The following is a 22,326-nucleotide window of genomic DNA, read 5'->3' as shown; positions in this document are numbered from 1 at the left end:
CTCAACAATCCTAAACAATCTAAAATGACTAAAAAAATAAAAATCAATTGCATCCTAAAATCAAAACTGAAGTTGATTTGCATATTTCACCATGTTTAGAGGAAAAAATTTATTATCATCATATTGTTCTTGTCAAATGAAATTTTTTAACGCTAAAATTAACCCCTTTGATTATCACAATTGTTATAATCGATCATTTTTTTTCTTTTATGTGTTTTCTCAGCGAGTTTCTATCTTCTCTCTAACCTCAAGACACTGAAAATAAATATAATAAATTTTTGGATTTAAATTAAAGTTGTCATGAATTTAGGGTTAGCCATATATTTATTTTTATTTCATATTTCAATTCTCTATCTTTTAATTTGATTTTTTATGATAATTTAAAATCTAATGGCTATAGAATGATTTAATTGAAAGGAAAAAAAGTTTGAGAATCTTTCAGTTGTGTCAGTGTCACCCTCGAAAGGGCTCGCCAGTGTTTCTGTTTCTCTTGGTCATTCTAGAGTACTGGATGGATAGCATAGAACCCCAACCGTTCTTCACTATGATTAAGGGAGTATAAATCACTGCTGCACCAAAATCTGCTCCTCATTTCTGCAAAACTCAAACTCCGCCTTTTCCTATGGCAACACTCTATAAACTCCCATCCTTCGTTTCAATCTCATACCACAAGCCCTTCGTGTACCATAAACAACAACAACTACAACAACGAGAAATAAATCGCGCAACTTGTGCTTGTTCAATCAAGAAACCCAGGTTTCTTAGTCCTTCGATTCTCTTTGGAGTTATTGATATTGGTTCTATTATTTCTCTGATTGATGGGTTTTTTTTTTTTTTTTGGACTGGTGATTTTAGGGGTAGTCGGAAGGTAAAGAACAATGTGGAGCTTTGCAATGATTTGCGTGAATTTCTATCAACTTTTGGACTGCCAGAGGGTCGTGTACCTTCAATCAAGGAGCTTCAAGATCATGGAAGGTTCTTTCTTACATTGCTACTTTCTTTACTTCATTTCTAATTAACATGTTGCTTTTGAATTGCTTGTGAAGTTCTTGCAAATTTGAGGGACTTCATTCACTTTAGAAGTGAACGTCCAAGAAAAATTTAATGTAATTTTAAGCAACTAAGAAGTGGAATTCATTTACTATATGGTAATAACTAGAACAGTTCAATGGCAAGTATTATCAATATAATCGCTTATTTGAGCACCTAACTTGTCTATGAAAGATGTCTATCTGAAATCATCTGTTCTTCTGTGAAAGAAAGGACTCGTGCTTACATGAATGCAGTCATTTCTATTCAAGAAATCGAATATGACATAGTTTTCTTTCTATTTGTCTGAATATTCCATAGGAATGACTTGGCAAACATTGTGAGACGGAGAGGATATAAACTTATTAGAGATCTTCTTTCAAGTTCAACTGAATCAGACAGTGATGAGCTGCCTAATATGGAGAAAAATTTAGCTAAAGGACAGGATGCAATCAATCATAGTGCAGATATTATAGCAACAGGTCAATGCTTGTTTCTTTTGTCTATGCTTGAATTTTTGTGTTTAAGTTCCATTGTTGTTGATAGCCTCACATTATTTAGAAGGTCAGGACGAGAAGGTGAAGGATTGTTCCTTGTCAACTGAAGGTACCATCACCAAGAACCATTCTGGAAATAATGTTGAGGTGGAACACAAATCTGCTGGACAGATTTGCATGCCTATAGAGTCACCAGTCGATTTGTCATTGGAGAAGAAGGCCTTGTATGATGTAGAGCAGCCAGATGAAAAGTTTCAAATCATAGTCGAAGACAGATTGTTGTCATCATCCTTAAGTACTTTTGAACAGCAAGATGAGGAAGTTAAATGCATGGTTGAAGATAATCCCATGTCAACTTCATTATATGATGTGGAACAGCAAGGTGAAGAAGACTTAAGCATGGTCAATCAATTTTCCTTGTCAGCCAAAGTTTCCATTGCTGATAGCAATCTTGGTGTCTTGAATGTGTATCCAGATCTCAACTCCAATGAAGATACTTCCATGCCTGTAGAAACTTCAGCTAATTTTTCCTTTGAGAAACAAGTCAAATATGATTCAGTTCAGGATGAGAAGGTCGGCATTGGAGCAGGAGAAATGTCATTGTCAAGTGGGGTTTCAGACACACAATATTATGCCAATGTGAAAAATATTTCGGGTCTCATTGATAACAGTAATAGTTGCATGCCAGCCAGTTCATCATTGGAGGAAAAGGTGGCACAGTTCATTCAGAATGGAGATTTGGATACCATCGAAGGTAAATTAACTAATTCCTATTGGCCTATGGAAGAAGGACAGAACGAACTGATTGTTCTGACATGCACATAAGGTGTTCAATGCAGGACTAAATATATTGGTAAAGTATTGAAGAAATGGTTTGATAGGAGTGTAAATTATTTATGTATTATGGTGTCTAGAAGCTCTACAAGGAAAACCATCCAGAAATTTGGTTTTCTTTAGCATGCATGTTTCTGGGTGTAATTGTAGTGTGGGATTTTGTGTTGTAAATTATGAGCTTCAAATGGGGAGATGCTCACTTTATGTTTGCTGTCTTGAGATACATGTTTTCTACCTAGTTGGATTATGATTAAGAAATTTAAAATTGCCAAGTGGGCAAAGTCCTGCAGTGAGGCTAGAGTTGCAAATCAATTGAAGCTGAGCTTGAGCGATGTTAGGCTCATTTGGTTTTATAAGCTCTAGTGATCTGGCACTTTCAAAAGCTTTTATTTTCTAGAAACATTTAAATTCTTGTGCTTGTTTATTTTAAGGTTTTGGCATATAAAAACTTTTGAGCCTGCAAATTTTGTGAAATTATTTATTTTCAACAAATTCTTTTAATAACCTTACCTATGATGTGTGTTATTATTTTGAGACATGACATATTATGTAAGGCATGAATTTCAACTTATTTATTGGCTCATTTGTCCATCTAAACAACTCAAGCTTTTTTGGAGCTCAGACCAATACTTTGATTAACAAAATGTAAATGAGTCGAGCTTCAGCTCCATGCCATACGCTGATCACATACATGGTGGGTTTGAACTTTCCAAATGATTAGTTGAGCCAACCCTATTTACATGAAAACTTGTATCGACTTGGCTCATCAACTCATTTGCAGCCCCCAATGAGGCTTTTCTTTACTTCTGGGATTTAAACTGTATTATAACTGAATTATCTACTATGCATTTCATCATCAAATTCCATGCCTTTTCTTGTTAGCTATATAGATGCATTCAGTACTTGATTTCACACATTGGTGTGCAGACTGGCATCAATATTCATCTTTTAAGATATATTTGGCTGACTTGGGGTAAATTGATATTTTGATCTCTATGTTTGGTGCCTTTGGAATTTGAAGCTGACTCTGTGGAGCTTCTTGATTATCAGATAATGTCCATGGCTTGTCAAATGGGAGTGGTAGTGGAGAAAGCAAGGGATTTAGAGAACCAGAAAATATGACAGAAGATCATTCAAAGATCTCATCTGAAGAGAACTATGAAAATGCAGTTGGTGAAAGTGATACTACTTCAACATTAAATGAAAATTTATTGACATCCATGCAAGTTGTGCCTTCTGTGAGAGTAAGCCAGGCCCTCAGGTTAGTGTAATGTACATTTCTATTCTTTGAGTAATGAAAGAAAGTTTGGAGATGCATCTTGTCTAGTTTTAGTGACGAAACTAATTTGTTGAAAGATTCTAAATATTTTTTTCATTCATGTTCCTGTCTACTTCTGATTATTGTATTAACTACTGGGATCAAAAGAGAAATTTTGTGATCTACTCTTTCTTCTCTTTCACTATTTGGCTTGCGTGTAGGAATGAGTCGCCAGCTGAAGGTTTAGCTAGTGCTGACGTTGATAAGGATTTGGATATAGAGGTCATCATATAACATTACTAGTCACGTTATGATACCCTGTTCAAGTTTCGTGCCTGCTTATTTTATATTCTATTTTCTTGGTTTTCATGTTTCTGTAATGCAGACGAGCAAAAAGGACAATCAGGTTGAGATTAATCACCTCAAATTCGTATTGGTATCCATTTTAACGTTCTCTCTAAGCCTTATCTTGCTTTCTTAATTTATGGAGTTTCGCTGTATGGAATAATTGAACTTTTTCTTGTGTCTTTTGGTATGATAGCATCAGAAAGAGTTGGAATTATCCCAGTTGAAGGAACAGATTGAGAAGGAAAAGGTATGTAAGCTATAGTAGCCTTGCTAGTGGCTGATATTGAAATCATTCTCAGCATCCACTCATTGCAACTAGTTAGGTTTGTATGAAGAATACACAATGCCATCATGGTTATTGGACGCAGCTTATACCTTCATACACGAAAACTTGAGAGGCAAACATTGACAAATGTGAATAGTAGTGAATTCCTGTAATGTCAATGAGCTTTGAACCCCCACACAACCAATTTATCACCTTGGAATTGGTCTCAATATGACCATAAATGTTCTGTAATCCTCTGGTTGTGTATAGTTGAATATAAATCTGTAGCTTGTAAGTTATTGATAGTAGGTAGTTGATGAAAACCTTAAACTGCAGTTTTCTTATACAACTTAGAATAAAAACAATTACTATTATTTTCAATTCAAAATTTCCCAAGATAAATGGAATTCAAAGAGATATTTTCTAGTTGCAGATTGTGGTAACTGCTTCTTCACGTACAGTATGCATAGTTCTTAGGCAGTGTTTGTTTTTGCGGTTGGACCGTGCTTTTGAAAAAAATTGAAATTATTATTTTTTTGCTTCAAATTAATTTTTATTATGTGTTTTTGGATTGTTTTGATGTGATGATGTCAAAAATGAATTTTAAAAAATATTTTTTTTTTTGATACATTTCGAAGTGAAAAGCACTTCGAAAAGCAACCACCATCAAAACGCCAAACACTACCTTAATTCTCATGAGGGCACTCTTCGGTTATTTATTTTGTTTTTAGTTTTCTCCTACAGCTTGCTTTGTCTGCTTTGCAAACCAAGGCTGAGAGAGAAATCAGTAAAGCGCAAAAACTTATCTCAGAAAAAGATGCTGAATTACTTGTTGCTGAAGAAAGCCTTTCAGGACTAGTGGAGGTACTGCTTTTGAATCTTTATGCACCTGTGCTGTATTTTGTAAAAACAAAATGGCTTGGTAGTTAACAATTTTGAATGTGCTTCCGATAAAGGAATCATTAAATAAAACAAAATAATTTGTAGAGATGGAGCTAACTATTTGAAACTTTATGCTGCTTACTTCTGAGTGATATAATCACATAAATCTTTTTTAAAAGAGTTATACTTTCTGCAGTAAAACTTCCTAAAATGATTAAATACCCTTTGATTCCCAATATATCTGAAACCCCCTGATTCTATCAACAAATTGAAAGAAAAAGTAGAAAATAATAGTGCCAACTGGACAAAAAACAAATGACCAATCTATTAATCCTTGTAAAACAGACCAATACATTGATTATTACCTGTTAAGTCCACTGAGTGAGGATCTGAGTTTACAGGTTGAGGTCCAGTATTGTGGGAATGGTGAAATGGTGGAGGTGGCAGGTAGCTTCAATGGTTGGCATCACCCAGTTAGACTGGATCCTCAGCCATCCTCTAGCATCAAAGATCATTTTGGATCAAGGTTTTTTAACATCCTCTCTTCTTTTAATTATTGCATACACGATCAATTATAACTATTGGGGAGCTAAATAATGTTTTTCTCTGGTGAATTTAACCTCATATATTGATTGTGTAGGTATTTGGTCTCATGTCCTGCTAGTCAATCGCTTACTTGGAAAACCGCATCATGTTTCAAGATAATTCCTTTTCAAATTGAGTCCCAATATATTCATTTGGCATAACGTTGGCTCTTTAGACAATTGTTGAATAATGTTGGCATTCATGGAGTTTGTAGACATTATTTAGTGCATGAATTTGATAAAATATGAGCTGTTACTTCGCCCAACAATGAGGAAAAACTCTAATTAGAGAGTGTAACTTGGAAAGGTGGATATATGAACTTGAATACTCTGGAAAATTATCAGGTTCCTGTCTTTTCATATAGGGTTCAGTCAACGGGTTTTTTCCTCCCCTGCCAATCTATGAAGCTATTATTCCAATTGCTTGCCATATGGTCTGTAATTGCCATATTGAAATGTTTCTTATGCTGATATCTGGAGAGGTTGTATAGTCTGTATTTTGTTTTAACTGCGAGGGAATCAAGAGCTCACTATGATGCATGTTTTCCCAGGAAATCCAGACTCTGGTCAGCAATGCTGTGGCTTTATCCTGGGCTATACGAGGTGTGAACTCCTTATAAATGCTATAACCTCATTTTTACATTCAAAAGATAGGCAACTTTGATACCAGGAATAGCTTATGTATTTGCTTCCAGCAGAATCATGTATCAAATGAATACTCCAATATTCCCTTTCAATATGTTGACGCCATCACATTTGGGAAAGATGTTCTGCTATATAGGAGACTAAAAATTATTACACTTCAATTTAAATTTTGGATAACATGAACTTGATCTGCCAATCAAATTCTATCAGGAAAGTGTTATATGCAATATTTAATCTGTAATAATTATCTGAACAATTTACATAATGCTTGAGCAGATAAAATTCATTGTTGATGGCCATTGGAGGGTTGATCCTCAGATGGAATCGGTTACCAAGGGTGGAATTTGTAACAATGTTCTCCGAGTCAACAGATGATATTGTATTTGGGCATTCTGGGTGGAAGGATACTCTAGCAATCTTTCTCTGCTTGAGGTAAATAGACTCGTTACATTTTACATTTTCTTGAGTATCAAATCATAAACCAATTTGGGCGTGGTGAGCATCTGTTCTCTACCCTTGTTTATCAGATTACAACCCAGTCTTGGACCTTTAATGATAAGATCCAAGCATCTTTGGCCAAGATCCAACCCAGTTTTAACAGTGGCAATGAGTTCACAAAAGCTGTTTCTTTTCTATTTGGTTCCGCCGTGTAGAGTAACATGCGTTATTGTAGTTAATCTTGTTCCAAAACCATGCTAGTATTGCCTTCGAGCCCTTAATTCAACTTGCACCTTGTCCATCTCCCTTCAAAAAGTCCAAGCTCGAGCCTCTAAGTTGTTAAAAATGGAAATCGCGGTAGTTTCCAGTGCTAGGTGTGATTTCCTTATTCCTTCTGTTTGCTACCATGAGCGATTACTCTCTGCGTTTATAGTGGCATTTATTCTATTGCCTTAAACATCATATGCTTTCTTTTAACCAGTCTCCCTCCTTTTCAGTACAGACATGATCTGATAGAATGGGTAGTTGAAATATCCGTTCCACATTTTCTCTGATACCAGTGCAGATGGTGAGCATTTGAGCTGCGAGGAAAGGGTCTTAGCTTCTGTGCAGTATTTATAATTCCATGTTCATCAAGATAAAGCCAAAATCCATTGCTTGCAAGAACCTGGCTAGCAGCAAGAAGAAACCTGAGACTTGCTATGCTATGCATAGGGATGACTTCGATGCGTTGATGCTCTCCTGGGGTGCCACATGCCTGCAGGTTTGTTCTAGCTAGAGGGACATGGCAAGATTTGGAGAAGGAATGGGCTACTGAATATGCATTTGTAAATTTTAACTAGCGAGATATTAGAAACCTCGAGTAGATCAGATTTGAAATGGACGTATTTCTTTCCGGTCCTTGATTTTTGCTTTTTTCGATTCTCAAGTTTGCCTCTTTTAGGTGTTAGTCTAAGAGAAAAAAAAAAAAACAGAAAAAGAAAAGGAATATCACTTCGAGAATTATAAAAAAAAAAACTCTTTTATCAAAAGAAACCGCTTTAATTAAAGAAAGCAAAGGAAAGTAGGTGTAGTAGCCAGGTGACATGAAAGGTAAGATGGGACCCACCTACCCATGTGATGACGGCCTTATAAGGCGCTGTCAAGATCGGATCTGGGTGAAGTGGGGCTCCACTATCTTTCTAATTTGGTGTGAGTGGGCCCTACCCACCAAACACGAACCACCATATCTCAGGCTTTCATCATCAAAAAAACGGACGATGATCCAGGCCGCTGCCTACATGGTCCCACATATTGAATGGTATGGGATGGGGTGACGAATGTGGATGAAAATACAGCGGAAGAAAACCAAGTAGGCGATAAATAGAAAGAAAGGAAAGCGAAAAGGGCGGGCAAAGGGGAACAATCGTAGAGAAAAGAGGCGAGATAGAGTGAAGAGAGCGAGTCAAACGACACCACGCTTCTCTATCTCTTATATATAGGCATACTTATCTCAAACAAGTCTCGCTCTCGCTCGCGCATTTCAGATCTGCACATACAATCACAGGTCAGTCTCCTTAATTTCCTTGTTTTGTTCATTTCAATTTTAGAATTTAGATTGATTGGTGCTGTTCATGTTTTGTTTTGTTTGTGTTATTGGATTGATATATAGAGAGATTAAAAGCGACGACATTGGTATTTTATATATTTAGTTTGGATGAGAATAGAAACATTTTTCAAAACAAACATTTTTCTCAATGTTTCCGAAATCTTGAAAATAGAAACAGAATACAAAGCCAACTACTAGTGATGGTATATGTTGGTTTGAAATGGGCGAATCAAAGAATGATTGATTAGTTGATGGATCTTTTTTTTTTTTTTTCATTTCTCAAATAAATCCTTATTTCATTTTTTTTACAAATGATCATCAGGCCCTGTTTTAACATGGATACCTTCCTATTCACCTCTGAGTCTGTAAATGAAGGCCACCCAGACAAGCTTTGTGACCAGGTCTCGGATGCCATCCTTGATGCCTGCCTTGCGCAAGACCCTGAGAGCAAGGTTGCCTGTGAGACCTGCTCAAAGACTAACATGGTCATGGTCTTTGGTGAGATCACAACCAAGGCAAACGTGGATTACGAGAAAATTGTCCGGGATACTTGCAGGGGCATTGGCTTCACATCAGCTGACGTTGGCCTCGATGCAGACAACTGCAAGGTCCTTGTCAACATTGAACAGCAGAGTCCTGACATAGCCCAAGGAGTTCATGGACACCTCACCAAGAAGCCTGAGGAAATTGGTGCTGGTGACCAAGGCCATATGTTTGGCTATGCCACTGATGAAACACCTGAGCTCATGCCATTAACTCACGTCCTCGCCACCAAGCTTGGTGCCAAGCTAACTGAGGTGAGAAAGAACAAGACATGCCCATGGTTAAGGCCTGATGGGAAGACCCAGGTTACTGTTGAGTACAAGAATGAGGGTGGAGCCATGGTGCCTATCCGGGTTCACACGATTCTTATCTCAACACAACATGATGAGAATGTCACTAATGAGCAGATTGCAGCGGACCTGAAAGAGCATGTGATTAAGCCTGTTATCCCAGCTCAATATCTTGATGACAAGACCATCTTCCACCTCAACCCTTCTGGTCGGTTTGTTATTGGTGGGCCTCATGGAGATGCAGGACTCACTGGTCGTAAGATTATTATTGACACTTATGGTGGATGGGGTGCTCATGGTGGAGGCGCTTTCTCAGGCAAGGACCCCACAAAGGTGGACAGAAGTGGTGCATACATTGTTAGGCAGGCTGCCAAGAGTGTGGTGGCCTCTGGTCTTGCTCGGCGCTGTATTGTGCAGGTCTCTTATGCAATTGGTGTGCCAGAACCATTGTCAGTTTTTGTGGACACTTACAAGACTGGCACGATTCCGGACAGGGATATCTTGGAATTGATCAAGGAGAATTTCGACTTCAGGCCTGGAATGATTGCTATCAACCTCGACTTGATGAGAGGAGACAATTCCAGGTACCAGAAGACTGCTGCTTATGGCCATTTTGGACGTGATGACCCAGATTTCACATGGGAAACTGTCAAGCTTCTCAATCCCAAGGCCTAAGTCTTTGGGATTGGCTTGATACATTTCCTGGAAGTGGTTATCATCGTAGCCATCATTCTGCTTATGGGGGGATATAATAAAGAAGCTTCAGCACATGCAAGTGATTCTGATATGAACATGTTCCACGGGTTCAAGTGAGAAGGGATTCAGGAGTTTTTATTCTTCTTTTTTTTCTAGTTATTCCTTTATTAAGGAATAAACGTTAACCGTATTCATCAATTTTCATTACATTTTTTTGTACTTTCCAACGTGTCATTTATCTGGTTTGATCGATTCTGAAGCTATTATTTGTTTCCATTTACAAAATATTGCTTTATTTTGTACATCTATTTATTTATGAATACGAGTCTTCAAATTTCAATCATCGCATACAAGTCTACAATGCTTGAAGCTGAGTACACTAAACAGAAAAATTGAAAAAATACCAGTGCAAATCAAATTGTTTCTCGACCGCATGGTTGATAATAAACAATCCTATAACATATTTCACGAATGCAACCACAAGCGATCGTGCAAGCGCTCTTCTCCGGCACCAAACATCTCATCTACCCTTTCCCCGTCGCGGTAAAAATGAAATGTAGGTGTGTAGCGAATATGCTGGGTTGTTTCCGGGCATTCATCAATATCCGCGTATACGAAAGAAAGCTTCGGGAAGTTGTTACTCAGCTGGCAAAACGCAGGAAGAATCTGGCTGCACACGCGACACCTGAAAACACAACAGATATTTAATGATGTTGTGGTGATCTAAACAGTTCGTGAAGCGAAGTTGTCTGAACTTTCTAAGTCCACTTCATTGCATCAAGGCTTAGCCGGTAAATGATCTGTAACAAAACCACCCCATCCTTCTATTGTCTCACATAGAACCCCTTACTGAAACTAAAAATATGTGAATAAATCTCGAGATTCGGCATTTGATGTTACACAATATATGAATACCAAAAGCCCCCGATGGATGAGCTAATCCTCGTTCCCTACAAGATATTTGGGTTGAAAACGCAGTGGTGCAGTCAATCTATCATTTCTAGTATTATGCGCAGAAACACGGACAGTTCTCAAAGAAGTCTGACATCAAACACCTAGCGTGCATTAGCCACATAAATAAGAGGTGAGTTTAGCGGGGAGAGGGAGAAAGAAGAACGCGGGAGCGTACCATGAAGCACCGTAGTTGATAACTGCCTGCAAACATGTGAGAAATTGAAGAAAGTCAGGTCGGTGAAAATGAAATGAAATGAGAAGAAAAGGTTTTGAAGGCGAAAAACAGTGCCAGAGAAGAGGATGAAATTACAGGGGTATTGGAAGATTTGATATCGTGAAGAATTCGAAGGTGGCTTTGATCGCTAGAAGCACTTTTGAGGTTGCCATGGAGATTCACTGGCAATTCCAATCCAGTGCCATCTAAACCTTTCCTTGTATTATCCTCCATTTTCTTGCACCGCTCTTTTTTCCGTTCGGAGTTATTATGCTTTTTGTCTAATGTTTTGTTTGGTCACTGTATTTTATAAGGTTTGCACTTCGGTCATGACTTTTTTTTTTTTCAATTTCAAAGATATGTTTTCTCACTTACATCATGTCTTTAAGTACTACAACATTGAATTAATAACTAATTTTATAAAATAGAGTTTTAGCTTCTTCTTAAAAATAAAAATAAAAAACAATTTGAGAGATACAAGACCAGGATTGATATAAAGTAAGAAATAGATTATTTTCCATAAAAAAACATGCAAAAGTTTCATTCGATCCCTAAAGTTTTAGTTTACATGGTTAATTTATAAGAAAATAAACATATATATTTAGTGAGCATAATTAACCTCAATGAAAAAAAAAAATATGTAAAATAAAAATATAAAATTTTACATGAGTATTTATCTTTTACTTCTTATAAAAGAAAAATAATCAACTTTCTTTCTGCTTAGATATTCTTAATTTATCTTGTTAAATACAGGCACCATATTTCCATTCCTAGATTAAAAAAAAAAAAACTATGATACTAGAAAATGCGTCTATATTTCCGTTGCCTTGAAATTCTAACCATAGCAAGAATGTACTAACTAGATGCTGACTATTTGGATTTGAGATTGAGAGGCGGTGCCAAACCCGTGGCACCCGTCTTCAAATGTTGAACGGTTTTTAAGGGCTCATCCTTCGCAGACGAGATTTCTTGAAACATTGCTAGCTTGGAGTCCTTGTCATCACCTTCTCTAGCATGAATAATTGCAGGGGGAACAACGCTAAAATTTAGGTTATTGTCTAAAAGCCTCTCGTAAATTTTTTGCACTGTTCCAAAATCAAAGATCACTTTTGCAGAAAAGGGGATATTTTCGTTCGTCTAATAATATATCCATGAGCATTCAGTTTTTATGCCCCTGCATCTATTCCACAAATAGCTCCGATGACGATTCTCACGGTATTGATTATTAAAGTAAAAAAAAAATATGAGCACCAAAAAGTTCTTGAAGATAAGGAAAGAAATGCTTATTATTCGACAGTAACTGGTTATTGAACACTAGAGACCCTTTGATTGGGAAATGGAGCTGTGAGGTTCATTTAGCTCTTGCCTAAAAGCAAATAGGAAGTTCTTTTAATCAAATTTCATCATGAAAGCTGCACTAGTGTTTTCTCATCGGCTACAACGGGCTTTGACAGGTTATTCAAAAGTCATCATTCTCCATCTCCATTTCAGGCTTTTTCTCTTTTCTATTCCCAATAAAACCCCTTCTGATCTCATTCGTCTATAATTGTGTAGGCGCTGCTGCTATCAGGTAAAGCTTGCCAGATTCTGAAGCTTCACAGGCAACGGAAATAAAGATTGAGAAAAACCATCAACTTAGTGAATCCCAGAGAAAGTGCCTGGATGGAACAACTTGCATAGTGATTCTACAGCTGATTCAATCTGTGTCAGATCCTGCAATCAGTTTTCAAGAGTTGCTCACTTTTATAGGAACAGCTTACTGCTAACTTACGAATTCTAATGGCAAAAGTTAGAATACAGCGAAAATTTCCTTTACCTTGCCTTCAAAACTAATTATTAGAGGCCCTTTTCTGGATTTGCGATAACACCCTTCATTTTGCACAATGAAACAATATGAGACAGTATATATACAAAAATGACCCAAGAAACAAATCTAAGAACCTTAGTATCTTACCAATATTTAGATCTGGGAATTCAAGAGAGAGTTTTGACAGAGGTTGGGCAGTTTCAACCTGCATTTATAGAAAAAAACTATGCAGTCATGCTACAAACATAAAAATATTAGCTTCATAAGAATAACAATATCATTTAGCATATCAAAATCTGAGCATTCTGATTTTGGCTAAGACTTCAAATTTTTCAAATCTTATGGATGGGGGATGGCAACTCTCCTGACTGTAGCTCAAGGCTCCACTGAGCTTCCGATGAACCAAAAAATAATCTGATACATTCTAGTACTAGCTACAAAAATTATAACAGCTTCCACATAAATGGTAGATGTTTCTTAGTTCACATGCTTGCTGGTGCAATTCAACCTCATGCTACCAAGAAATCATATACCAGGTATGGATGGGTGAAAATTCCCAAAATCCAGTCAACCAACCTTGAAGAAAATCAAAGACGACCATCTTGACAATACAGTCTTCAAATCTCATGACAAGTAATTTTGTAGGAGTGCCAATACGTTTTCATTTTGAAAAATATATTAGATGCCAATGATATCCATGCATGGACCCAAAACTTCACCAAATAGGTTAAATTGCAATTCAGTCAAGAACCAAGTATAACTAATATAAATGCAGCAGGAAGGATGACAGGATCAGGGTAAGTAGTTATCTTGGAACAGATAGAAAAAAATAATACTCACGGACATCAATAATAAGGATGTAGTCAAACTGATTCAACTCTAGCACTAAACACAATCAAATCATATCACAGTAAAAGTTAATAAACTGAGTGAAATGGTAGACTTTGATACGCACATCTGAAAGATTTGTCTGTAGATGCTTTGACACATAAGGTACCATCATTGGCAAAAAGCCACAGGATCTTGTTAATTCAATCAAACAATCCCACTCATTGTCCAATTCAGTGGCATTTGTTGCTGTGAAAATGATTACATTCTGGCACTTAATCTGAAAGGATACGATTTTTTGACCAAAATTCAAACAAGTCATAAATAGCATTAATTGCATTCTTCAAGAGGAAATATACAGCATCACAAGTACAGTATTTTAGCTTCAATATACATACCAAAGGCACAGCCAGCTTTTCATGATGCAATAACTCAGTGATACCTTCAGGTAACAGTGCCATCTGAAGAAATGAAAATCAGGGACAAGATTAAATTCAAGTTGCATAGATTGTTAGATGTTGATGGGCTTGCATATTCAGATAAAATTTCAGGAATGCAAACCACATGATAAAATGTGGAGACCAGCAGATGGATTATATAATCCTTGTCATAAAAAAATAACATTGTTCTTTTAAAAGCAACCTAATAACCTAACCCCAAGCATTGAGCCAAGCTCCATAACCATCAAGATCTAGGGAATGCCAACTTTCTTTGACAGATAAGATTCCACCTATGTTAGGGAAGTTTTCAAAGCATTTGATACCCATTCCATTAGATATGGTTATCAAAACAAGGTAAGCCCTTGGAGGGGGTTAAAAACTCAATGAACTTAATTTTTCTTATTTGTGTTTTCTTTCAATAAAAGCACCATATCTAGATCATTCTGGTGTATGCTCAATTTTCTTAATTTTCAAATAAGTTATCTTCATAAGAGAGGGAATTTGATACTACAACAACAAATGCATTATCTTGATTAGATTGTCATCTTTCCACATTATAAATGAATGCAGCTGTTAAATAAACACATAATGAGAATGAGGCACAGACACCCCATTTCTTCTTCTAGCTAGTAGCAAATCATGAGCTAAATGCAGATATTAAATTACCTCATTTTGATCACCGGTGCAATGATCACTTATAAGATGCCTAAGATATTCTTCAAATTCTTCATCGGGAGCCTACATTGAACAGAATTAAGAGAGACATTTAGTGAAATATTAAAGCTACATCGCAATCAACAAGTTGGGAAAAGCTGAATGACACCCTTTTGCAGTAGCTGTTATCTCTCTCTGTTTTTTTTTTTTCCCCTTTCCTTTCTCAAGATATCAGATTCAACCAAGAAATTTAAGAGATGAAATGAAGATCTTCAAATTCCAGGAATTATCACTCATTAAGTGATACAGTGAGTGATTCTGTACAGACCAAATAGAATGAATGTAGCTAATCGATAGATCTTGCTTATGATAAAGGATAAGAGAGAGGGGGGGGGGAGGCAAACTCACAAGACGAACCCCAAAAGCCTTTGCAACACCTGCTAAGGTAACATCAGAGTGCAATGGGCCCACCCCTCCATATATAAAAACCTACGAGGATTGAGTAGACATTAAAATATCAGAACCTAAGAAGACAAAGCCCCAATTAACTTGGTTATATCAGTATGGAAATCAACAGAGGACATCTTTTCACAGAATGCGAGGATATACCATATCGTTGGTAGATTTCCGTCGCTCAACCTCTTCAGCCACAGAATCTTTCTGGTACAAAGAAAAATCCACAAAATGAGTTTCAAGTGAAAATAAGAAATTCAAATGCTTGAATTCTGTATGTAAGCCCAAATAAGTCATAAGTCATCTAACAAAGAACACAAACCATATCATTTATACAAAATCTTCTATTTAAATATCAAACCAGATCCACCCTCTACATATGACATACAAACAGATATGCTGCTTAAAACTTGTACCAGCCAACAGCAGTTAGTGATAATTTCAATAGAAGATAACTCACATCATTCTGGACAACAACAGTTTGTGGTACCGACCAACCAATGGAATGGATCTTTCTACGCAATGAAGGTCCCAGTTGATCCTCAACAGTGCCGAACCTGAGCTATGGAACAGACAACAAGTACCAGAAACTTCAGCAATAACAGCTGGTAGTAGAAATAATAAAATATAAAGGGCCTAAAATATGCAAACACACCCAAATATTTTAGCCAGATAGTGAGATTCTTGTTCATGTCTCCATTACATGCATGACCACTAAATGTTTGACAATAAATATAGCCCACAATTGTCAAATTTGTTACGCTTGTGTGCAGTCTAAGAAAAGACATTAAGACAATTTGAGGGATTATGAGCTAATGCAAACTTGAACACAGATCATGAAAATCATAATCTAATGAATGATAAATAAAAATCAGCAAATCAAACTAGAGTGAGCGGAAAGGTTATCATACCCAAGAAAATGTCTTAATAGTTGAATAAAATTGGTAAAAATTCAGAAACCAACCACCACTTAATTGTTAGATGAATTGCCAGTACCAAATGAGGAAAATCCCGAGATTATGAGGAAGATACAAAAACTAATATACAATTGCAGAAACTAGCAGGGATACAAAAAACATGTGTCTACCAATGAGGGACTTACAGAATCTCTTCCCCCACAGCAATGACTGAGGCTACGAGCAAGCTGCTTTTATGTGAATCCACACTCCCTGAGCCATTACCATCGGCATTACTGGAAGAAGAAAACTTTTTTGCTCTCCCTGCCCTTTCTAATCTTCCATCAGAAAGCAAGTATGCGGGTTTGAATTTTTCTTTGCAACAGGAGTCACTGATGGACAACAATGCATTTGGAACTGTGTCATGTATGCTCCCTATTGAAGTGTATCTGGGGAAAGAAAAAAGAACATGCAGGTTATTATGAACAAGTGGAAACCAGTTACCGTACAAGAGAGAATGCATTATTTATTAGCTTTAAGCAGTAACTAACAAAATTAATAAGCAATGTTTGCACCAATAATATATTTGAACAATAAGATCAGTATTTGAAGTTATATAAGAGAAACATTACCCCTGATCATAAAGACTGCAGTACTGGACCTTGCAGGTTAGGATAAAAGCCCAAACATCTCTGCAAAAGAAACATAAATAAGTCAGAAGCCCAGAAATATATGCCAACCTGATAAATGCAGGAAGAGATAACATGTTCACACTCAATCACAGTAAGAATTTCAGAGATATGAAGACATAATGGCAATGCAAGTAAGGGCAGGCAGGATTGACGCAGCAATTGCAGCAAACGCTTTCCACATAATTTTAACAGATGCTCTTTAAAAAAAATGATGATGCATTTAACAGATGCATAAAACTGACATATTAATGATTGAATGCCAAAGGAAAAATAGGAATGGGGTGATCTATAGCTAGTGTTAAATGACCACCTGTATGACCAATCCAAGATAGGATTCACTCTCATAAATGGTGGCCATCCAGGTGAACTAGGGGAGAACTGTTCTTGGCCCACCTGCATGATTCAAGGAAAAACCTCATGTTGTCAGACACGTCTGTGCTCAATCTCCAAATAAGGCACACAAAATTGCAGAAAGGATCTCACAGTAGGAAACCACATAGCTATATTTCTTCAAGGTTAAGTGTTAAACATACCGCAGTAGGATCACCAATTCGAACACCAAGGAAAATAGCTCTAATTGGATTAGCCTTCAGTAATTTTTCCAAGCCAGACTTGAAATCTGAACTAATGATGTCTAGTTGCAAACCATAGCTGCTCATAGGAAGTAATTCAACATAAATAAATTGACCCAAATAGTGCTCATATAAAGTAATTTAACATGAATAAATAAGCTAACGTGTAAAAGCTTCCAACAAGCCTAAAATAATGACGTTACTTTGCACAAACATTTTATCAACAAGTATTCAACTCCTTGCATGGCACATAAAAAGAGCTTCTCACCTTGATGCAGTATCATAGGTAAATGAGTTGATTTCGGGGAAAGCAGCAGAACTTTCAAAATATATTGTTCGAATTGGGAAACTAGTCAGACCCCCATTAGAGCATTTTTGCTCCATTTTATGCAAAAAATAGCCAGCCCTGAGTAGATGCAGTAGAACCTGCACATACAAGTTTAATGTCATCATTAACAAGACAACAGATAACAAGAGGATTGCTTGAGAAAATATGGAAGAAATCCTACTGTTGAATCCTTTCCTCCATTGAAGCTGAAGGCAACCTCCTCAATCCTGCAGAATAAAACAGTTTCAGAACTTACAAGTATCAGGCACCATACATGTGTGCAGTCAATGAATGGATAAAGATAAATAAATAAAAAAGGCTATTCCATAAACCCATGCATTTAGAGCACTAAACATTGTGTCAATTTTATACAGGCTTGATGTTTGCTTGGATGTGAATGTATGAGAAATCATAAAAACTCCAAATTAACAATTAACAATGTGAGCATACATTAGGTACTATTTTCACAAACCAGGCCCAAAAGAAAAGGTTGTCTAAATCAAGATATGGGATAGGGGTGTTTTCCTGTAAAATAATAGTAAAATGCAGTCTACTACTGCCTTTGACCAATAAAATGCATTTTTGGGTGTCTTGCATAAAAGAAGATAGTCTGAGGAACTGATCAGCCAATGATACTTCTGAAAGGTATTTCTATCCCATTGGAATTTTCACTTCTGCCTAAATAAGATTCAAAAAAATTCCCACCAGTCCCACAAAACCATGAATTTTAATTGAAAAATAAAAGAACAACAACACCCTCCAATAAGTTGGATTTTAAAAAAATCTTGTAATTAATAAGTGAATTACTTTATTTACTGAGTAAACTCCAATCAATCCCTAATAACTATTATGCATTAGGTATAGTAAGAGATTTCATTCAATAGACAGTCAGAGGATAAAAATCCTGTATTGTTATTTGACAAGAAAATTGTCCCCAAAAAAATCTACTAAACTGGCAGCTGTTGTCATGCCTGTATTAATGCCCAAAAGGAATGTAATTGCTAATTCAAAAAACCAACAACAGCAGCAACACACGGCAAAACCATTTAATTAAAGAATCACAAGAATCCAGGCAAGTATCGACAAGAAATACCACCCATTAGATCCAAAAGAGAATAATCAAAATGCCTTCATGCAAACACATTTCAGCTTTCTTTACAAAACAAAAGAAAAAAAATACAATGAATTGATAAAAAAAATTTGATATTCAATGAATTCATATCACTTGCCGCTTCCGTTATTGCTGCTGGGTTGGCCGTTAGGCTTGCTTCTATTGGACCTAGGGTTGGTCAAGGTACTGCTACGGGCTAAGTTGTAGAAGGTATCGCGAGACAACCCGAGGCAAAGGGAAAAATACGAGGTACTTTATTGCTTAGTCTGGCTTTTATGGAAGCTTTAACAATTTATGGACTGGTTGTAGCATTAGCACTTTTATTTGCGAATCCTTTTGTTTAATCCTATATTTGATTTGTTTAATCTAATCCTATAAAAAAAATACATTTTTTTATTATTATTGTCTTGTACTTGCTGCTTGCTTTTTCGAATTCTATCAAGATTTTACTCCTACAATTATTTATTTTGTTTTATTTTTATTGGGACAATAACCCAACGGGAAGGATTGATTGGGGGATGAGGAATTAGCATACTGATTCACTTTCTTCTACCACTTTCAGAGATAAACCTTTCATTGATATGAAATAACTGCTTTAAATGATTCTTAGTCATTCACATTCAATTATTTCAGGTTAAAGAGAACTAAACTGGTTCCGAAAACATTAAAGCCAACAAATCTTTTCCATTATTAAAGATAAAAAAGGAACTAAGATGAATGATATCCAATGAGTGATTCCATTTCACCCTTACTCTTGACACCAAACTGCATGCAAATAAAAACTTACTTAAAATTCAAAATTTTCTTCTCTATTCAACCAAGAACATATCCTTGAATCTGTTTCATTCATCCTTTTTTATTATTAGTAATATCCAAACAGCATAAATCTTGCTGTTCTTTTCCATTGACTTGATATTTTAGAAGCATGACCACAGAATTTCAAACCCAGTTCAATACTAACCAAGATCATAACTTTTATGTAAGGTAAACTAGAAGAAATCAGTCAAAGAAAGAGAAAATAAAAAACTCACGAGTATAGAGCAAGAGCTCTTTTGATAACATAAATGGCGTTGTTGTACTTGGTTTTAAGCCTCCTATCATCACTTTCTCTGATTGCTTTATCGATCTCCATCTTCCCTGATACACAAAAATCATATAAATATAAACAAATAAATGGGGTTCCGTAAATTCAAAAGAACTCAAATTAAACTTTTCTGAACTGAAATTGAGGTAAATTTAGCAAATGGGTTGTTGTAGATTCAATTAGATTTTGCAGAAACTTGAAATGAAATTCACCCTGTTCGACTGAAAAGTCTACCGCAAAACAAGTATGAAACTTGTAAGAAATGCATACAGAGAGATAAAGACCCAACCTTCTTTCTATATGATTTATGGGCCTTAAAAAATAAAAAGAAAAGAAAAAGGAAAAAGGAGAGGGAGAGGGAGGGAGGGAGAGGGTATTTTGGAACAAAACAAAAGACGTGCCCCTTAGTTGCCACAGATTGTTTATCTGAAACAAGTTGGAAGCTACAAATGGTGAATGATTTTTATTCAGATTTTTCTGAAACGGAATTAGGAAAACGGGTTTGGCACGTAAATTGAATACGAAGACTTGACTTGTCTCGTGTGCGTGTAATAATAATATTCTTAGATTATCTTTTACCCAGGTCCAATAGGATATTTTTATTTTATTTTTATAAAAAAAAATAAAAAATAATAGTAGATTGATCAAATTTTTTTAAAAAATAGAAAAATATAGGGATAATTTTTTTTTTTTAAGAGGGGACAAACTATATATTTTAATTCTCAATCCATTTAATATGGAAGAATAAAATGGGATAAAAAATGATAAAAACAAACTGGTATTAATTAACCCGAGTTAGCATAATAAACAGCTAAACCTGATAATCAAGGTCAAGCAAACTCAAGATATCTCTCTAAATCCGCAACTCAGATCATTATATTGGAATAACTCGATAAAAAATAAAAAAAATTATAAAGCTTTTTTTTATATATAAAAAACTCATGTTCCCTTTTCAAATTCGTGACCCTGATCATTAGACCAGGAGCACTTTTTTTGAAAAAATCATGAAGTTTAATTCTCGATTAATCAAATATTAAAGGATGGAATTGAAAAAACAATCAATTATATAAAATATTTCATAAAAAAATAGCAATTAAAAGAATTAGAATCAAGATAAATTTTATATTTGAATAAAATGTGAAATTGAAAAGAAAAATCAATTTAGTAAAAGAACCTAAAAAAATCAAAAGAATAAGGATCAAAATCAACATAAAAGGTCAAAATAATTTTTTGATTGAAAGGTGAAATTAAAAAAAAAAAAAACTTTTACAAAAAGAACTAGTAAAAAAGTAAAAATCAAAATAATTAGAACTGAGTTGGAAAAATATAATATAATCAATTTAAATTGAATGATGAAATTCAAAACCCATGAACTTTTAAAAAAGGAACAAGGAAAAAAATAAAAATAAAAAAATAAGGATCAAATTAAAAAACATAATATATAGCAGATTGGGATGGAAAAATGAAATTGAAAATAAATAAAACTTCTATAGGAGAGCTAAGAATAAAAAATAAAAATCAAATGAATTTGGACTAAAGTTATAATACCAACAACCAAAAGAATCAAGTTATAATTTTCAAGAAAAGTAAAAAAAAAAAAAAAGAAAAATAAAGGCTCATATGTAACAAACCGAACTATCAACGCTGACATGGGTCACTCCACAAGCAATATGACATGATAGGGCTTTTAATGAAACATTGAATGTACATTTTTGGATGACAAGAGCCAACGCACTAGTCATTCAAAGGGCAGGGGCTCTTTACATATGTCGGTGAGTATACCACATACGCACCTTTTAAAAAAAAAAAAAATTTATTTAGTCAAACACCAAATTGCCTCTAAACTGACTTAATAATAACAAAACAAATTTATATATATATATATATATATATATATATATATATATATATATATAAACCCTAACACCAATTTTATTTTTTCTTTTTCTTTTAAGGACATTTTAATTTTTTCATTATGCATTTTAATTTTTTTTAATTTTTATATTTAGTCAAACATTAAACTTTATCAGCTTAGATTACAATAAGAAAAAAACCATTATTCAAATACAAAAATACCTCTTGATGCAAGTTCAAATCTTTATTTGGTTTATTTATTTATTTATTTCAATATCATCTTTTAATATTAGATTTACTGAAAATTGATTTTTATAATTTATTTTAATTATTTCTTCTACAAAGTAATCCAGATTTTATCACCTAAATTGAAGGTTTGATGGGTTAACCCGAATTTGTTTTTTTCTCAATTGATTTTTTTTTTCAATTTCATCATTCCAAATTAGGTTAATTGATTATTGAGTTTCATAATTTATTCGTTCAATATTAATATTTCTTTTCTTTTAAAAAATATGTTAGCAATAAATGAATATTTCTTTTAG

The 22,326-nt window shown here is 35.1% G+C and overlaps 4 protein-coding genes across 18 annotated transcripts; 2 read left to right on the top strand and 2 right to left on the bottom strand.

The window, feature by feature from the left end:
- The first annotated feature begins 225 nt into the window (after positions 1 to 225).
- LOC118048339 (protein PTST homolog 3, chloroplastic) lies at positions 226 to 7,680 on the top strand. Of its 12 annotated transcripts, XM_035057962.2 has the most exons (14): positions 237 to 756; positions 856 to 975; positions 1,351 to 1,511; positions 1,591 to 1,908; positions 2,002 to 2,280; positions 3,411 to 3,621; positions 3,840 to 3,900; positions 4,004 to 4,054; positions 4,160 to 4,213; positions 4,976 to 5,095; positions 5,515 to 5,639; positions 6,249 to 6,300; positions 6,619 to 6,774; positions 7,283 to 7,680. In XM_035057962.2, exons 1-13 carry the CDS (start codon positions 623 to 625, stop codon positions 6,715 to 6,717), a joined length of 1,785 nt encoding a protein of 594 aa, XP_034913853.1. In that variant the 5' UTR covers positions 237 to 622; the 3' UTR covers positions 6,718 to 6,774; positions 7,283 to 7,680. The 12 variants fall into 12 exon arrangements, with proteins under 12 accessions (XP_073265745.1, XP_034913855.1, XP_034913854.1 ...); XM_035057961.2 differs by having other exon boundaries at positions 230 to 756; positions 1,636 to 2,280; XM_035057959.2 differs by having other exon boundaries at positions 230 to 756; positions 1,594 to 2,280.
- Positions 7,681 to 8,151: 471 nt separating this feature from the next.
- On the top strand, positions 8,152 to 10,192 carry LOC118048341 (S-adenosylmethionine synthase 4). Its single transcript, XM_035057965.2, has 2 exons — positions 8,152 to 8,326; positions 8,691 to 10,192. Exon 2 carries the CDS (start codon positions 8,704 to 8,706, stop codon positions 9,874 to 9,876), a length of 1,173 nt encoding a protein of 390 aa, XP_034913856.1. The 5' UTR covers positions 8,152 to 8,326; positions 8,691 to 8,703; the 3' UTR covers positions 9,877 to 10,192.
- Positions 10,185 to 11,344, bottom strand: LOC118048342 (thioredoxin-like 3-3). The gene is made up of 3 exons (XM_035057966.2): positions 11,162 to 11,344; positions 11,027 to 11,052; positions 10,185 to 10,582 (listed from the first exon to the last, which is right to left on the bottom strand). The coding sequence occupies exons 1-3, from the start codon at positions 11,297 to 11,299 to the stop codon at positions 10,363 to 10,365; spliced, it is 384 nt and encodes a 127-aa protein (XP_034913857.1). The 5' UTR covers positions 11,300 to 11,344; the 3' UTR covers positions 10,185 to 10,362.
- Positions 11,345 to 12,333: 989 nt separating this feature from the next.
- Positions 12,334 to 20,421, bottom strand: LOC118048343 (uncharacterized). 4 transcript variants are annotated; one of them, XM_035057969.2, is made up of 17 exons: positions 20,143 to 20,421; positions 19,878 to 19,983; positions 17,917 to 17,962; positions 17,676 to 17,833; positions 17,369 to 17,486; positions 17,146 to 17,228; positions 16,776 to 16,835; positions 16,350 to 16,592; positions 15,708 to 15,804; positions 15,404 to 15,454; positions 15,203 to 15,283; positions 14,807 to 14,878; positions 14,099 to 14,161; positions 13,828 to 13,980; positions 13,020 to 13,077; positions 12,882 to 12,934; positions 12,334 to 12,778 (listed from the first exon to the last, which is right to left on the bottom strand). In XM_035057969.2, exons 2-17 carry the CDS (start codon positions 19,976 to 19,978, stop codon positions 12,701 to 12,703), a joined length of 1,515 nt encoding a protein of 504 aa, XP_034913860.1. In that variant the 5' UTR covers positions 19,979 to 19,983; positions 20,143 to 20,421; the 3' UTR covers positions 12,334 to 12,700. The 4 variants fall into 4 exon arrangements, with proteins under 4 accessions (XP_034913860.1, XP_034913859.1, XP_034913861.1 ...); XM_035057968.2 differs by having other exon boundaries at positions 20,220 to 20,421; XM_035057970.2 differs by having other exon boundaries at positions 20,067 to 20,206.
- Between the last annotated feature and the right edge of the window lie 1,905 nt (positions 20,422 to 22,326).

Source organism: Populus alba, chromosome 6 (assembly GCF_005239225.2).
Source record: "Populus alba chromosome 6, ASM523922v2, whole genome shotgun sequence".
NCBI lineage: Eukaryota > Viridiplantae > Streptophyta > Magnoliopsida > Malpighiales > Salicaceae > Populus > Populus alba.
Note: the sequence above shows the minus strand (reverse complement) of the source record. Positions and strands in the feature narration are given on the sequence as shown.

Excerpts from the sequence above, each read along its gene's own strand:
- LOC118048339 (XM_035057958.2), top strand. The coding sequence starts at position 623 with ATGGCAACACTCTATAAACTCCCATCCTTCGTTTCAATCTCATACCAC. Across the intron at positions 757-855 it reads TGTTCAATCAAGAAACCCAG|GGGTAGTCGGAAGGTAAAGA; the intron begins GTTTCTTAGTCC and ends TGGTGATTTTAG. Across the intron at positions 1,512-1,590 it reads TGCAGATATTATAGCAACAG|AAGGTCAGGACGAGAAGGTG; the intron begins GTCAATGCTTGT and ends CACATTATTTAG.
- LOC118048341 (XM_035057965.2), top strand. The coding sequence starts at position 8,704 with ATGGATACCTTCCTATTCACCTCTGAGTCTGTAAATGAAGGCCACCCA.
- LOC118048342 (XM_035057966.2), bottom strand. The coding sequence starts at position 11,299 with ATGGAGGATAATACAAGGAAAGGTTTAGATGGCACTGGATTGGAATTG. Across the intron at positions 11,053-11,161 it reads TCAAATCTTCCAATACCCCT|GCAGTTATCAACTACGGTGC; the intron begins GTAATTTCATCC and ends ACATGTTTGCAG. Across the intron at positions 10,583-11,026 it reads ATCAACTACGGTGCTTCATG|GTGTCGCGTGTGCAGCCAGA; the intron begins GTACGCTCCCGC and ends TTGTGTTTTCAG.
- LOC118048343 (XM_035057969.2), bottom strand. The coding sequence starts at position 19,978 with ATGGAGATCGATAAAGCAATCAGAGAAAGTGATGATAGGAGGCTTAAA. Across the intron at positions 17,229-17,368 it reads GAATTGGTGATCCTACTGCG|GTGGGCCAAGAACAGTTCTC; the intron begins GTATGTTTAACA and ends TGAATCATGCAG. Across the intron at positions 13,981-14,098 it reads AAAAGCTGGCTGTGCCTTTG|ATTAAGTGCCAGAATGTAAT; the intron begins GTATGTATATTG and ends GTATCCTTTCAG.